Source organism: Aythya fuligula, chromosome 10 (assembly GCF_009819795.1).
Source record: "Aythya fuligula isolate bAytFul2 chromosome 10, bAytFul2.pri, whole genome shotgun sequence".
Classification (NCBI taxonomy): Eukaryota; Metazoa; Chordata; class Aves; order Anseriformes; family Anatidae; genus Aythya; species Aythya fuligula.
Window position 1 is genome coordinate 12,564,664 of NC_045568.1, and position 14,022 is coordinate 12,578,685.

General features: G+C 43.8%; 1 protein-coding gene across 5 annotated transcripts in view; it reads left to right on the forward strand.

Moving 5' to 3' along the window:
- The window catches only part of SETD5 (SET domain containing 5), a 39,500-nt gene that overhangs the window by 17,588 nt on the left and 7,890 nt on the right, over positions 1-14,022 (forward strand). For all 5 annotated transcript variants that reach the window (XR_004253702.1, XM_032194000.1, XM_032194001.1 and 2 more), the window contains exons 13-19: positions 46-309; positions 1,150-1,470; positions 3,047-3,289; positions 6,600-6,729; positions 7,937-8,190; positions 10,687-10,743; positions 12,249-12,716. Coding sequence is in view for 4 of the 5 variants with exons in the window: in XM_032194000.1 (XP_032049891.1) it covers positions 46-309; positions 1,150-1,470; positions 3,047-3,289; positions 6,600-6,729; positions 7,937-8,190; positions 10,687-10,743; positions 12,249-12,716 (1,737 nt within the window). In the remaining variant the exon portion in view is untranslated. The remainder of the gene's footprint in view (positions 1-45; positions 310-1,149; positions 1,471-3,046; positions 3,290-6,599; positions 6,730-7,936; positions 8,191-10,686; positions 10,744-12,248; positions 12,717-14,022) is intronic.

Here is a 14,022-nt window from a genome sequence, read left to right on the forward strand (position 1 = left end):
GCATTATTTACAATGCTAACTTAAATTTCCTTTTACATGTTCTAGTCCCGGGAAGAGAGGAAGGTAGAAGCCATCATGCACATGTTTGAAAACTTGGAAAAGAGGAAGAGGAGACGAGAGCAGCCATCAGACCGGAACAGCACCGACGCTGAACTCAGTGTCAATTCTGAGGCTCCTGACCTGGAGGAAGTAAAAACAGAGACTCCCGAAACGGAGGATGGAAGTTCAGCACTGAGTGCTGCTGCTCCAAACATTTCTAACAGTACCAGCAGTACTGGGGTGAACACACGGCGGTCTTCACAAGTAGCGGTAAGATGAAAATGGAACTGTTTCATTGCTTGTACCGAGCTCATACGCAGCATGTCTGATTGTTTGAGTTGGGAGAAAATTTGGGCATTCTGCTTTCGGCAGCATGGCTGTGAGGTTAGACAAGGTTGGCCAGGGTTTTACCCTGTTTTGTCTTTAATACCTCCAAGGACAAAGATTGCACAGCCTCTCTGGGAAGCCTCTTCAGTTCAGGACTGTTCTCGTGGTGAAAAACTTGTCTTATATGTATTTGAATGTATGTGCGTTGTCTCATCTTCCAACCCTGCACTGCTGCAAAGAGCCTGGCTGCATTTTCTTGATGGCCTCAGTTTGGATGTAGAAAGGCTGCTCTTGCGTGTCCTTGTTCTCTGGGTGGATTAAGCTCAGCTCCTTCACCCATTGGGCCCCATATAGTAGGCTGTACCCTTCTGTACTGATATGACCTTAAGTTGGAGGTATAGCTACAGTAATTGAGGAGTTTTGTGGGGTTTTTTTGGGCCTATTTTCATTGCATGTATCCCCATTATATGGCAGAGCCCAGATACTTGCCTAGAACGATGCATGTCAGTTCAGATCAGGAATGAGCATAGTTACCTTGAGACAAATAGCAAGTTGCTTCCTGCTGCTGTCTTACTTAAGACAAATGTTCTGACTGATGCCTTAAGAGCACAGCAGATAAAATGATAAGGTCCCCAAAGCCATCTTATGAGCCCATACAAATAGGGTCCAACCAGATTTTGTGGGTCGGAAAATGTCAATAAGTAAATCTTGGGCCTTAATCCTATAAGCAGAGAAAAGGAAGACTCATGATGGTGCTTGGACTAATGACAATTTATGTTGTAGGATGCTGTCCCAGAAAAAACAGTTACTAAGCCCGCTCCAGCAAAACCCTCCAGGCCCCGACCAAAAAGTCGCTTCTCTCGATACCGGACCAGTTCAGCACAAAGACTGAGAAGGCAGAAACAAGCCAGTTCCCAGCAAGCTGAACTTGTACAGGCTGTCCCAGAGGAAGGAAGCACTGCCAGCTTGGTAACCACAACAGATACCAGCAACGTAGAAGGTCCAGGAGAAGGCAGACAGTTGGTGGGATCTGACCCAACTGTTATCATGGCTGCGGGATCTCAGTCTAATCGGGCTGCAGTGAAGTACCCCAAAACTAAAAAGGTAAGTATGGTCAAGTGCTCAAACTGGAGAGAGGAAAAAGAGGTTTTGTGTAGTCACTGGGGAGAAGTTGGCTCAGGTGAAGCAGTTCTTTAACATGCATGACCTAAGGTTTGCTTTATTATTTCTCTTATAGTGTCTAAGAGCTCTCACCACGTGTCAGAGTCTGGCTGTTCAGCACTGTAGAAAGAAAGATCAAAAAGAAATTGCCTGGTCAGTACAGTAAATCAGCATAGAACTTAGATACCAACAGGGTGGCAGAGGTGCAGTAGGAAGGGTCTTGCTGTTGGGTACAGCAAAAAAGTATATAAAGAGACAAATTATTCACCTTTGTATATGTGGGGAGGAAAGCGTTGCAGCTTGAGGAGTCCTGGGAGAGAAGGGCTTGGTGTCATAAGGAGTTGGGTGATGGAGGGTGAGCCCTGGGTGAGGAAAGCAAAATGCAGTTTAAGTACTGCTTTTAAGTACTGGTATTGAGGGCAATTAGAGATGAGTGATGTCTGGGAAAGGGCATAGTGAGGAGAACAAGCTGTTTATTGTTTCTGCAAGAAAACAGGGTGCTTACTAATAGAACGATGGAGAGAGCTGGTGGGTTTGCACCTATGTGTAGTGAGCTAGGAAGAGCTTTTGGCTGCAGCTTGCAAAGGTGGTTATAACAAATCTGATGGGGTAGCCAGCATTTAAAGATTAGATGCTGATAGTGGAAAAGAGCATTAGCTTTGGAGCCCAAAGGAAAGGATGTTCATTAGAACAAGTTGGGAGCCATTGGAGAGAGAGGTCTGAAATAGTAGCAACTTTCAAATCACTGGCCTGAGTAATATCACCAGTGCCATTCTGGTGTAATATCCATGGTAAGGAGAAAAAAAAAAGCCACCGGAAATAACTGGGGTGTTGCAACTTGTAAAGGATAGTAAAACAAAGGTTCTCTTGTATATGCCAACAAGAGAATGAGGAGAGAAAAATTGAGTCATTATGTAGTAAATGTTGGGTGGAATTTCAAAGTAAGTTTGGAATGGCATAGCAGTGTGCTGGGTATGGGAATCAGTGGTGGTATCTTTTTGGGATGAGTGGGGTGGCAGGCTGGGAGGATATTTGTTTAGAACAAGGTAGAAGCGGTTAGCTTTTAGCTTAGAATTGAAGACCAAGAGGGAATGTGACTGCAGACTATAATGTGCAAGCTGGAGAAACTTCTAAGGGAAAGGAGCAGAAATTGCAGAAGCTAGTAGACAGCTGGCATGTACGGGGCATAAACAAACTAGCCATGAATACATTTAGGCTTGCAGCTTAGAGACGGGTTTTAGAACAAGGCGATCAAGTTCTGGGAGAGCCTTCTAATAATATTAATGGAGCATAAGATTGAGCTGCTTCTATAAAACAGGATCACCTGACTCAGTGCCTGCAATAGATGTGAATCGGGACTGATGCAGGAGGTCGTGGCTGCATTCCTTCCTGTTGAGGAGTAAGGAGGTTTTAGCATATGGGCTGACCTAAGCACAGCTTCATTTACGTGCCTTTGTGCCATCTCACCTTTCTTCTTCACCTGTGCTAGTCGCACTGACGTGTGTGTTTTCTCCCTCAGTATCTTGTTACTGAATGGCTGAATGACAAGGCAGAAAAGCAGGAGTGCCCCATTGAATGCCCTCTGCGCATTACTACAGACCCGACAGTTTTGGCAACAACTCTGAACATGTTGCCGGGTCTCATCCACTCCCCGCTGATTTGTACCACGCCTAAACACTACATTCGTTTTGGTTCACCTTTCAACCCCGAGAGACGTCGAAGGCCCTTTCTGTTGGACGGAATTTACAGCTCCTGTAAAAAGGTATGTTTGATCACGTCTTAACTTTTGGGGGCTGTATACTCATCATGCTCTTACTGGCACCCTCATAAAGCTGTCGTGTTTTCTGTGAGCCTATTTCCATGTATTCCTGCTGAGCTGGCCTTGCCTGGCCACTTGAGGAGGTCTTCAGACTGCAACTGCTGACCCTTGCCTAGCCAGGGCCCAGTCTTCATCCTTGCTTTTTACTGTGGTAGAACTGAGCTGTGACTCCCTTCTTTGAAACTTGTATTTTCACCCCTGTGGTGGCTGTTTATTATCCAGCGTACATGATTTGAGGGGTTTAATTGTTGCCCTTAGAATGTGTTTTGTCACTGCTTTCACAGAGGATGATTGGCATTGTAGGAATAGGTCAGCTTTGCAAAAACACCTCGGGAATACAGCGTCTCAGTCGGGATCTGTTCTCTTTGGAGAGCCAGTGTTGTTTTGCAAAGGCTGTTCACAAGAGCAAGCCCACAGCTCTTTGTTTGGGATCACAGACTGTCTGTCTACAACAGCTATTTGTGGCCCTGCAGGAAGCCTGAACTGAGTCCAGCTGAGGACTTCATTCCTCCAGAGATGGTGTGTGGCCAGCAAATGCTGGCATTTACCCGTCCACAGGCAAACAGTAGTTGAGGTTAGTTTACTGAGTCAGATTTCTATCTGAATCCATCTTGCCAGTCACCTGTCAGCTTTGCTCAGAGGCTTTTCCAGTTTCTGTATAATTACCCGAGAGCAGCTTTATGGAAATCCTTTCTGTCTCACAGTCTTGGTAGCTTTCAAAGTCAGGCACAATGTCCTAGTTTCTTTGCCACCTTTTTAAGGAGTTTTTCCAAAGAATTGGTTTGGACCTTGCTGTTCCATCTCTGGCCAATTTGTTGTCTTGCACTAACATACACCTACAAAAAGAAGCTGAGGTTTCTGTTGAGTATTTCCTTCATAGATAAAGCTCTTGATGGTTCATATGTACTCGTGTGAACAAAATCATATTTGCTTCCATGTACCTGAGTAATCTGCCCATGCATCTTTTATTACCTTTGGCTATTTTCTAGTCATACAATAATTCTGACTGCAGGAGAGAGAACGGCATAGTCTGACTTTCATTTGGTCTACTTCTTCCCTGAAGTGGAGTGGATGTTGTGTTGCAGCTCAAGTGCTGAATAAAGCAGAAAGCTGCTTTGTGTCATGTAGCCTATGCCTATTTTGTGCACCCCAGTATGACGACTGAATTTTCTTTGACAGGTTGATTTAGATTTGTGTTCAGTCTGTGATTTACCATGTTTGTTAGAAAAAATCCATTAGTTTTCAAGGCTGTAATTTTAAAAGTGATTGTTTCTGGCTTTGTATGGTACTTTGTTCTAGCCTGTGCTGAGCTGTGTACTTCTTTTTTATTTTGTTTTTTCCCCGTGCATTTTCCAGTTTACTAAGAAAGTGTTGAATACTGTCTTCTAGCTTGTTCTTGTTTCTCCCAGGTTGGCATCACCTGGAAACTTAACCACACTGCCTGTTCCATTATCTAAATAATTAATGAAATATTGAAGGATTCAGTGCCCAGAACCTATGTTGCAGAAAGTGTTTTTGATAGATCTCTACTTTTTGAAAGTAAATAATCAGTAACTGCTCTAATAAGGATTTTCATCTACTTTGTAGGACTTCCCCAGCTTTTTCATGGAAAAGACTGCTTGCTAGCATTTGGTGTTTTTATCACCACTACTGACAGCCTGGAGATGTAGGAAAAAGTCTGCCTCTCGTGCTCAGGAGTGTTCAGAAAACTCTCACAAGGAAGACCTCCTTTTCAGCTAGCTGAGGTCTAGAAATGGTCCAGAACTTGATGACATTGCTCTCTCAAGACCTGATCTTTCTGTCGTGTCTGCTTCTTGACTATTCGGTCAGGAAGGTTGATTTATAAAGGCTGTTGAAATAGATCACACACATTTTCTTGGATTGTCAGCAGGCCTCTTCCTTAAGCTACTGAGGACTGTGCCAAAAAACCTCAGCTGATGATCTCAGTTTGCATCCAAAGCATGCCAATATCTGAACCTTGCAAGGAAACTGAACTGTATAACCTGTTCACGTTCATCACACGTTGTACAGTGACTTGGCTGTCAGATCAGATGCTGCACTTAAGGTAGCTGTGCTCCAGACTGGCTGGCACTCCGCAGTCTTCCTAGTGGCTACAGTGGAATCCACTGAGATATATTTGAACAGAGAAAAAGTGTCTACTGTACAGTAGTGAAGGCCATCAAAATAGATCCTGGCACCTGCTCTTCACCCTTGCGTTAAAGTTTTTTCACTTTGAGGATTGTGGCCACTGAGTTTCTGACACACTTCCATGATAGCTTAAGGAGTCAAACTTCTCTGGGAGAAAAAAAGACTGGTAAAGTGAGTCCCTGGGGTAAACTACACAAATGCAAATTACTGTATTTATTTTTCAGCAGTTTTGTTGTCATGCTACTGAATTACCTTTGTGTTTTCCATTATTTTATGGTATTTATTTTTGATAGTAAAATAAGCAAAGGTTTCCTGCCTGCTGTCAGGAGTCAGCTTGTATCAAGATACGGGGGTAGCACACCCACTGTAGCAGCTGATATGCTGAGACTTCTGTTCAAGTTCACTTGCATGAGATGTGAAACATTCCTCATCATCCATGTTCTAAAGGCCAGTGTGATTGTTACCTCTTTTATTAGTAGCTGAAGAAAAGGTTTGCTTTTATTATTCTCTTCTTGTTTTAGCCCTCTGAAAGCTGCTACTTGCATTTTATCAGATATTTTGTTCTTTGTCTCTGCCTGGCAGCAAGTACAGTCCTGGAAGAATTATGTGACTGAACTCAGCCATTTCTCAGCTGGAATTTTTAGAGAATCTATGTAAGGCTCTAACGTGCCTTGGTGAAGCAGGGGGGCAGTGTGTTCATGCTCCTGAGCAGGAAACTTTGTGAAAATCAAGGTTTTAAGATAGTTCATCATACTTAGCTCTTTTTTTTCTTTTGATGAAGCTTTCTTTTGATACTTCTTAGCTGTCAGATTTTTAAAATCTATTTATAGTTTGCTTTTTTAACATTTTATTACTGCTGAAGACTGATGCTTAGAATAAATCTCATCAAGAGCATATAGTCAGGCCCGTCACAGTAGCTATTAGATTCAGTGCTAACAGCTGTGTGCTAACAGGTTCCTTTTTGAGAGAGTGTGAAGGAGGTAACACCAGTGTTCTGAGCAGTCTGCCACGCTGCACAGAAACGTAGGTGTTGGAGTGCATCCTGCAGGATTACACAGAAAGTACTGGAGGGGTTGCACGTTTATGTAGTCTCGTTCTGTTTCAGCGCTGGATCAAACAAGCCCTAGAAGAGGGGATGACTCAGACCTCACCAGCTCCACAAGAGAACAGAACCCAATGTCTATACCAAAGTAACGAGAACAGCAGTTCTTCCAGCATCTGCAAAGATGAGACAGGTAAGCACTCAGCACCATCAGGGTAGCGTGGGCGCTTGTGTGAAATTGGGGAAGCTGCTCAATAACAAAGGCGGCTATACAGGATGACATCTTAATGTGTACTGCTGCTTGATGGCACATCTTTCTGGCAGGTGAGAATGTTACTTTGCCATTCATTCACATTTCTGCAGACCCGTTCTAGCTTGTGCATCATGTGTTAAATTTCTCAGTATTTTCCTATGAAAAGGCAATCACTTTATCTTGCATCATTAACCCCAGTGCTGTGTGATCATTTGTCCTGTGGGGGTGGGGGAAGTACAATATCGTCTCTTTTCAGCAGGATGCTGTTAGATGGACAACTAAGTATCTGCTGACTGTAGAAGGATATAGCAAAGTCTCACGGGCATATATGTAATAGCAAAATGAGTAAGTCTCAAGGATGGAAAAGCTAAAATCTGTGTGGAAAGGAGCAGAATGGTTAACTGTTTTGTCTGAATCTTTCTACAGAGAAAGAGGTTGAGGATCTGCCCAGCCAGGGATCAGATTTCCAAGAATGACAGGGAGCTAAACAATTTACGGATGATAATTAAGAATCAGTTATTGAAAGGTTATATTAATAAGAAATGATCAGAGTGCCAAAACAAATAAACGTACATCCCTGAGCAAGACCTGAAGACCTGAAGAAGCAAACAACTGAACTGCAGAATTTGCTGAAGACTTCTTTTGTTGTTAACCAGACATCAAAACTATTTTCTTTTGAATAGAGATAGGCATGATGGAGAGGGATTAATCCTTTGTGGGAGTGATGCGTTTGGGCTGTATTGATGTTGTATATAGGGAACTCGTCAGGTTCAGGTAATAAACACAGCTGTCTGTGGTTTGTTCACAGCAGTGATAGGGTGACATTTCCTTCTGACTCCCCTCTACTACATACCTTCCTGGCTCCCTTCCCCCTAGCTCCCTCTTGTGATTACTTCCTACTCGTTGAAATATTTCCTCTCCTTGTTCACTATATGTTGCAGGTTATGTATAGTTCTGTTAGCAGTATCTACACCTGTCTCAAGGCTGGTATAGAAGTGCCTTGGAGGTGCTTCATTTTTAGAAATCTTTTGTAGCCATGTTATGGATTCACGGGCTCCATTTGGGATGGGAGTAGCGAGGAGGAGATGGCTTGTGAGTTGCAGTTGTTAACGGTGTAACCTTATCCTCGGTTAAATTTTCTTTTCAGACCTATTGAGTCCCCTGAAGAAATGGAAGTCACGCTACTTGATGGAGCAGAATGTTAAGAAGTTGCTGAGGCCTCTGTCTCCTGTCACCCCCCCACCTCCCATCTCTTCAGTTCCTGGCTCAGTGAGCCCACAGCTGGCTACACCCTGCTCATCTGTGCCGGGAGAGGAGGAGAGTCGCAATGGTTATGGCATGATGTTCTCACCAATTCCTTCTCTGGCTGCTAGTCGCTGCAATACTCCACTACAGTTTGAGGTAAATCTGACCAGAGACTGGGAATGCCAAAAAGGGAAGAACTGGAGCATATACCCCAGATGTTGCAGTAGGCACACCTTCCTGTCTGAGACTGTGGCTGTTTTCCTGAACAGCAGCATAGTGGCAGACTCCAGAGCACTGCTGCCTTTCTCCTCTGCTCCAGTTTTGGCCATACCGAATCTCTTCCTCCATTAAATACCAAACCTTGCTGCAGCCCGGCCTTCCCTCACTTCATCGATAACATTAGTTTGATTCTTTTCATTTCTACAGCTCCCAAATTTTGTAGGCTCTTCAGTGTTCTTTAGTCTTCTTCCTCACTTGAGCTCTCTGTGCCAGTGTGGCTCCCAGTCCTCCATGCCTGTTCCAAAGAGTGTAACTGCTCCAGTTCTCATAGGCTGTCTGACATCCTCAGCTCCTCTTTCAGCAATCCCAAGTATGGTAGAAATATTTTGTCAGCTTCCACTGTGTTCTTTGGTTTTCCTTTCCCTTTATGGTGTAGCGAGGAAGCACCTTATGCCTTTGATTTCGTGATGGCTTCCTTTTGCAAAAAATTGCAGAAGTAAAGAAGTTTAGTTGGATTTCTTTGCTCTAAAATCTGTGGGAGAGTTTTCCATATCTGTTCAGCCTAGAACCTTCCGCTTGCATTTTGTGTTGCATCTCTGTATGCGAATAGGGATCATACTGTTTGTACTTCCAGTTTCTAGTATTGCCTGTTTTCATTTAAAAAATGGAACTCTTCAGGTCTGCTGCTCACATTCTGTCATTTAAAAATTCTGAAAGTCATTTTGTGCAGCGACAGACTGCTGGAGACTGATTTGCTGGATTCCCTCCTCTGTTTTGCAGCAGAGCAAACAGTCCTTTGTGGTATTTTTAGCTTGGTGTGCTTTTGATTATTTTCTTTGAGAACCCTTTTTTGAAAGTTGTCTGACAGGCAGATCTTTGGAGGTCAGCGGGAAAGATTGTGGAGTGTTGAGGAGAGAGATGAAAGGCTGTTTGAGGCACAGAGCTTGATTGTAAAGCGATCCTTACTTCTGCTGTGGTTGAGCTGGCACTTCAGAGCAGTGTTGCCTTGTATCTCCACAGTCTAGTCACTGTTTTCCTGCCCCACCTTAAGGTGTTAGTTGCCATGTGGGAAGCCTGTATTTTACTTGGCATCTGTATGCTTGCCCCATTTACCTTTTTTGCCCTTCTTTCTAGGAAAAACGTCTAACAGCTTGGTAGACCATAGGCAGCTTTGTTCAAACTGTTGTATTTCTCTGAATGCAGCTCATCCCTCACATCTCTGCTTTAATGCCATGTCTGTTCCGTTTAGTTATTGATTCTAACTTGAGAGAGTACAACCTCAGTAGGTGTAAAGGTTTATATGCTACAGCTGTGGCACTGTAGGAGGAAAACACTGCCGGGGAGAGATTGTTTTATTTGTTCACAAGCCGCCTCAAGTGAGTGGAAGATGATCCACCACTGGCTGGCTGAGGAATATATTTTTTAAAGCTGACTTTTAAGATACTTTCTTCTTGATTAATTTCCTGACTACTCTCTGAAGAACTTGTATGATAAGCTTCTGAAGTTGATCAGGCTTTTGCAAACAGAATTTTTTCAAACTTAATTTTCAGGCTTTCTAGATAGAAAATACTCATAGGAGACAGGAAGCATAGTAGAACTTTTTCTTTGGAGTTCATCAGAAGCTTTTTGAGCTAAGAAGTTTCTGAGCAGCCTTGGTTTTCTGAGTTTCTGCTTTGCAAAGGGCAATGCTTCCTCCCATATTTCTGACAGCAACATACATCTAGGAAACCTTCCTTTCTGATTTTACTTTACGCCTGGTCAGTAACACAGAATGGAAAGTGGTTGGGAAGGAGGCCTTAAAAATGCCATCATGTTTACATGAGCTGCCTTCCACTGATGGGTGCTCAGATGCTATGTTATGGCATACAATTAAGCTGTTCATTCATACCCATTCTCTTGACCTTTGCTGGAGAGGTGCCCCAAGTGGATTGAAGGAGCTATGTTTTTGTTTTCTACTGGTATAATGTCCATGAAAGTTAACTGCAGTGTTTGGGAGATCTTAGTGACACTAAGACTTAGTATTTGGGAGATCTTAGTGCCTTTTATTTGGGCAAAACCAGGCTTTCTGTCTCTTCTGTGTCTTCAGACCAAACACCATAAATATCTTTCTCTGCATTTCACAGTGCAAGTTCTATATATGACAGCAGCAGAGATACAAAGAATGAGATGGCTTCTTCCCTTAACATTTATGTGCTCTGTTGTGGGTACTAAGTTGCAGCATGAAACGCTGTAGCCTAGCCCTGTCTTTGTGCTTCCAGGAAGCTTTAGAAACCACTAAACCCACAGAGTTACCATTTAATTTTGGGCCAGTTCGTGGTATAGTCTTTGTTTAGAATAGTCATTGCTAACCTCTATGCTTGTTTTTTAATTTATTTTACTTTGCTTCTTGACTCTTTAACTAGATGAATAACAAGATTCTTTTCCCTCTTCCAGAACGTATCCTCCCCTGAGAGTTCCCCTGCGCATAGACCTGAGTCCATGTCACCCGAGGTAGGTATCACACCATCTCAATTTCATTTGGGGCTGAGAGCCTGTGCTTGAGTGAGTGTCTGAGGCTGCGGTGGGAGGGGAGGGATGGATGAGAAGTGCAGAAGCTGGTGGGAATGAGGGTGGAGCATTCCTCACAATAAGACAGAAGAGGTTTTCCAGGGTTATCACAAGAGAGCGAACAAAGTAAAATAATTGAAGATTGGGATTTATTATACGTTTATTGACACTGATGGGAAGCAGGCAATGTACAGACCTGACATGCCTGTGTGCCCCTGAAGTGAAGGCAAGGGGTATGGAGACCCAGGAAATAGCAATCAACATCAGCCCCAGCCCAGCAGATAAGTGCTGTGTGATATTTACTAAGTAGCAGCAAAATCACTACTGGGAAAGAAATGGGAAAGCATTCACTGGTAATTTAGACTAGCTTATAAGGGCACAGCAGGGCACCTGACCTGCTATTTTCAGTCTTGATTTATGTCCTGTTCACTTGCAGTCTTAAAATGGTGAAGAGATGCAAGAAAGTAGTACTTTATTTAGCTGCTGGCCTATTGTAAAACATGAGCTGAAGTACCTTTCTCAGAGACTGGTTTTGCAGTAGAAAATCTGCATTCATCTCTAACGTGGCAGATTACTTGGAGCTGTAATACAGCAGAGGAGAAATGTTTCAGCAGCTGCAGTAGGGCATATCTGGTGCCTGGTGCTGCTGTGTTTTTCCTTAAGCACTGTAGTCCTGCAAAGAGGATGAAATTGTCAGTTTTGCTCATTGTCTGAGTTCCCGACACATTAACATGGTGAAGGAGAGCATTCTGCCTTTGCCCGGGAGGTTTTTTGGCACTTAGAGTAGAAAAATGGGTATACCATTGTATCAGTGCCTAGTGTTCCAGAAACTGCGGCAGTGCAAAGATGATGCCATTATGGTTTTGTCAAAGAATGTAGAATGTAGAAATGCAGTCTAAATTAAATGAATGGAGTATTGTTAGAGATTGCTGAAGCTGACAATAAGTGAAAACAAATGGGTTGGAGGTCCTGGGCATCATACTGTTGTCACAAAGTCAGTGGTGGTTGACTTGGGACAGTCCAGAACTTGGCTAATAAAACAGCAAGCGGACAGCTGTTCAAATCTGCTGCTTTCTCCTCATAAGGAACCTAGCTAACCTAGTTAACATCAACTGGGGGACGTTTGGGGCACTTGAAGATGCTGGTTTTTAATTCATTGGCTGCCCGAGGATAGTGCTGAGCCTTGTTCTTCTGCTGCAGTAAGACCTCTAAATACGGAAAGAGCGTCTTGTACTGGACAGCTGAACTGGATTACTGCTTAGTCCTAGCTGTTCCCTTCTATAAAGAACAGAACAGTGCAGGAAAGGACCAAAGGGGTGATGAGAGAGGAACTAGAAAACAGTGAGCTGACATTGTACAGAATGTTTTCTGACATTTCTCTCCCCATCCTTGCCTGACCCTTTCCCTGACTTCCCACCCCCATCCTATATCCTCCCTGGATTTTCCAGCACTGCGTCCGATCTGACGTGGATTCGAAGGGTGGGTACCTGGATTCCAGTGCAAACACCTGCCCAGAACGGCCATCGCTGCTCAGCTTCGGATCCTCTGATCTGGCTCCACAACCCTCTGTAAACTCTACTTCAGAGATGAACTTCCCAGGGAAAAGTGGGGAAGCACAGATGCTGCTACGAAGCTCTGATCAGGCTTTTCGGACAGAGTTTAATTTAATGTATGCCTTCTCCCCATTGAACGCTATGCCACGTATGGATGGTTTGTTGCGGGGATCTGCTCCTTTGGGAGACAGGAAGCCAATGAATTCAGAAGCGGGATGCTGCAGCTCTCCTGCTGAAGGATATTTCAGCAGACACGAGTCAGGACTGCTTAAAGAGACGGTGCATGGATCCATGTCTCCCTGCGGCGAGAGGGCTTGCGAAGGCGTCCGGTCTGCTCCCCAGAATCCTCCACAGAGGAAGAAGGCAAGTATTCTCCTAAAGGAAATCCTAAGGCTGCAGGAACCTGAGCGGGAACTGTCTGCACCACGGCAAAGACTTTGCAGGGAGAATAAAGAAAATGGAATGTAACTAAAATGCAGCCTTGGCAAGTAATCTAGGCATTCAGTGCCAAGATGAAAGCGATGTAAAGTTGCTAAAAGAAAGGGAGCTACCACTTAGGCAGGATTTTGATGTGAGAGCTGGGGGTGGAGGGGCAAATCACAATGCAAATACCTCTTCTCAGAGGCCCGATGTTTCAAAAGACAATGTGAGCTGCTTACTGCAAAGACTTATTAATAAGGAAACATTGCAACATTCTCAGAAAAGTAGATGAGTGTTGTTAGGTAAATTTTAGCACTTTGAAATGAGAAACACAGGAATGTTGTTTAACTGAAGGTAAGTAAGTATTTGTTGCTAGTAGTAGGCTGATGACCCTCACAGGACTAGAACGGAGTAGAAATGACAATCGGGCATTGCTGCCATAAAACCAGGGACAAAACATACACTTGTGTCGATGTGTGTCAGTGCCTTACCTGTGCTTAGGTATTTTTTCTGGCAAGTGTGGTAACTTGGACCAGTTGTGTATGTGTCCAGCTGGCTGGCTGGCTTTGTTTGTGGCAGTTTTTTGGTTACACTTACCTTAAAAACTTTCTGTGTTAAGTTACCTTTGGAAATAGCTTGTTCAGCATTTTAGCCTCATAAGGCACTGAATACAGATACTGAATCCTAGCTGATAAATTCTTCAGCAGAGCTGTCTTCTGTGAATCTTTCATGAGGGGCTGAGCCTCATGACAGCACTGTGGGAAGGCAGACTGGAGGTAAGTGTTCAGCTAGAAATACTTGTGTACTTTTGATCCCACTGTGTCTGTTATGAGACAGCACCACTTGGGACATTTTAGTCTCTGTCTTTGACAAAGCTGAGACTGGCTTGCACAAAACAGATTCTGCCTCTGCTAGACCTGGATTGCTGAGGTGATAGTGCTGGAAGTCTGCAGCGCTGGCTGCTGAACCACCATAGCATGAGTTATGCAGGCTGAAATTCTGTGCAAGGCTTTACCAAGTTTTTAGGGTTAGTGTGGCTGAACTGGCAGAGGTGAACAGGACTCTGAAGATCTGTTTTGTGAAGGTTTTTGAGATGTACAGATACTGATCTACGTTGTATAGTGTCACAAACCATGGAGAGAGCGAACCAAAAGGTGGTGAGAGGAGGCGTGCACAGAGGCTTGATGCTTGATTGTGCAAGCAAATACTGTAGTAGTGTGAAACCTCAGGGGCATGCTAGCCATATATT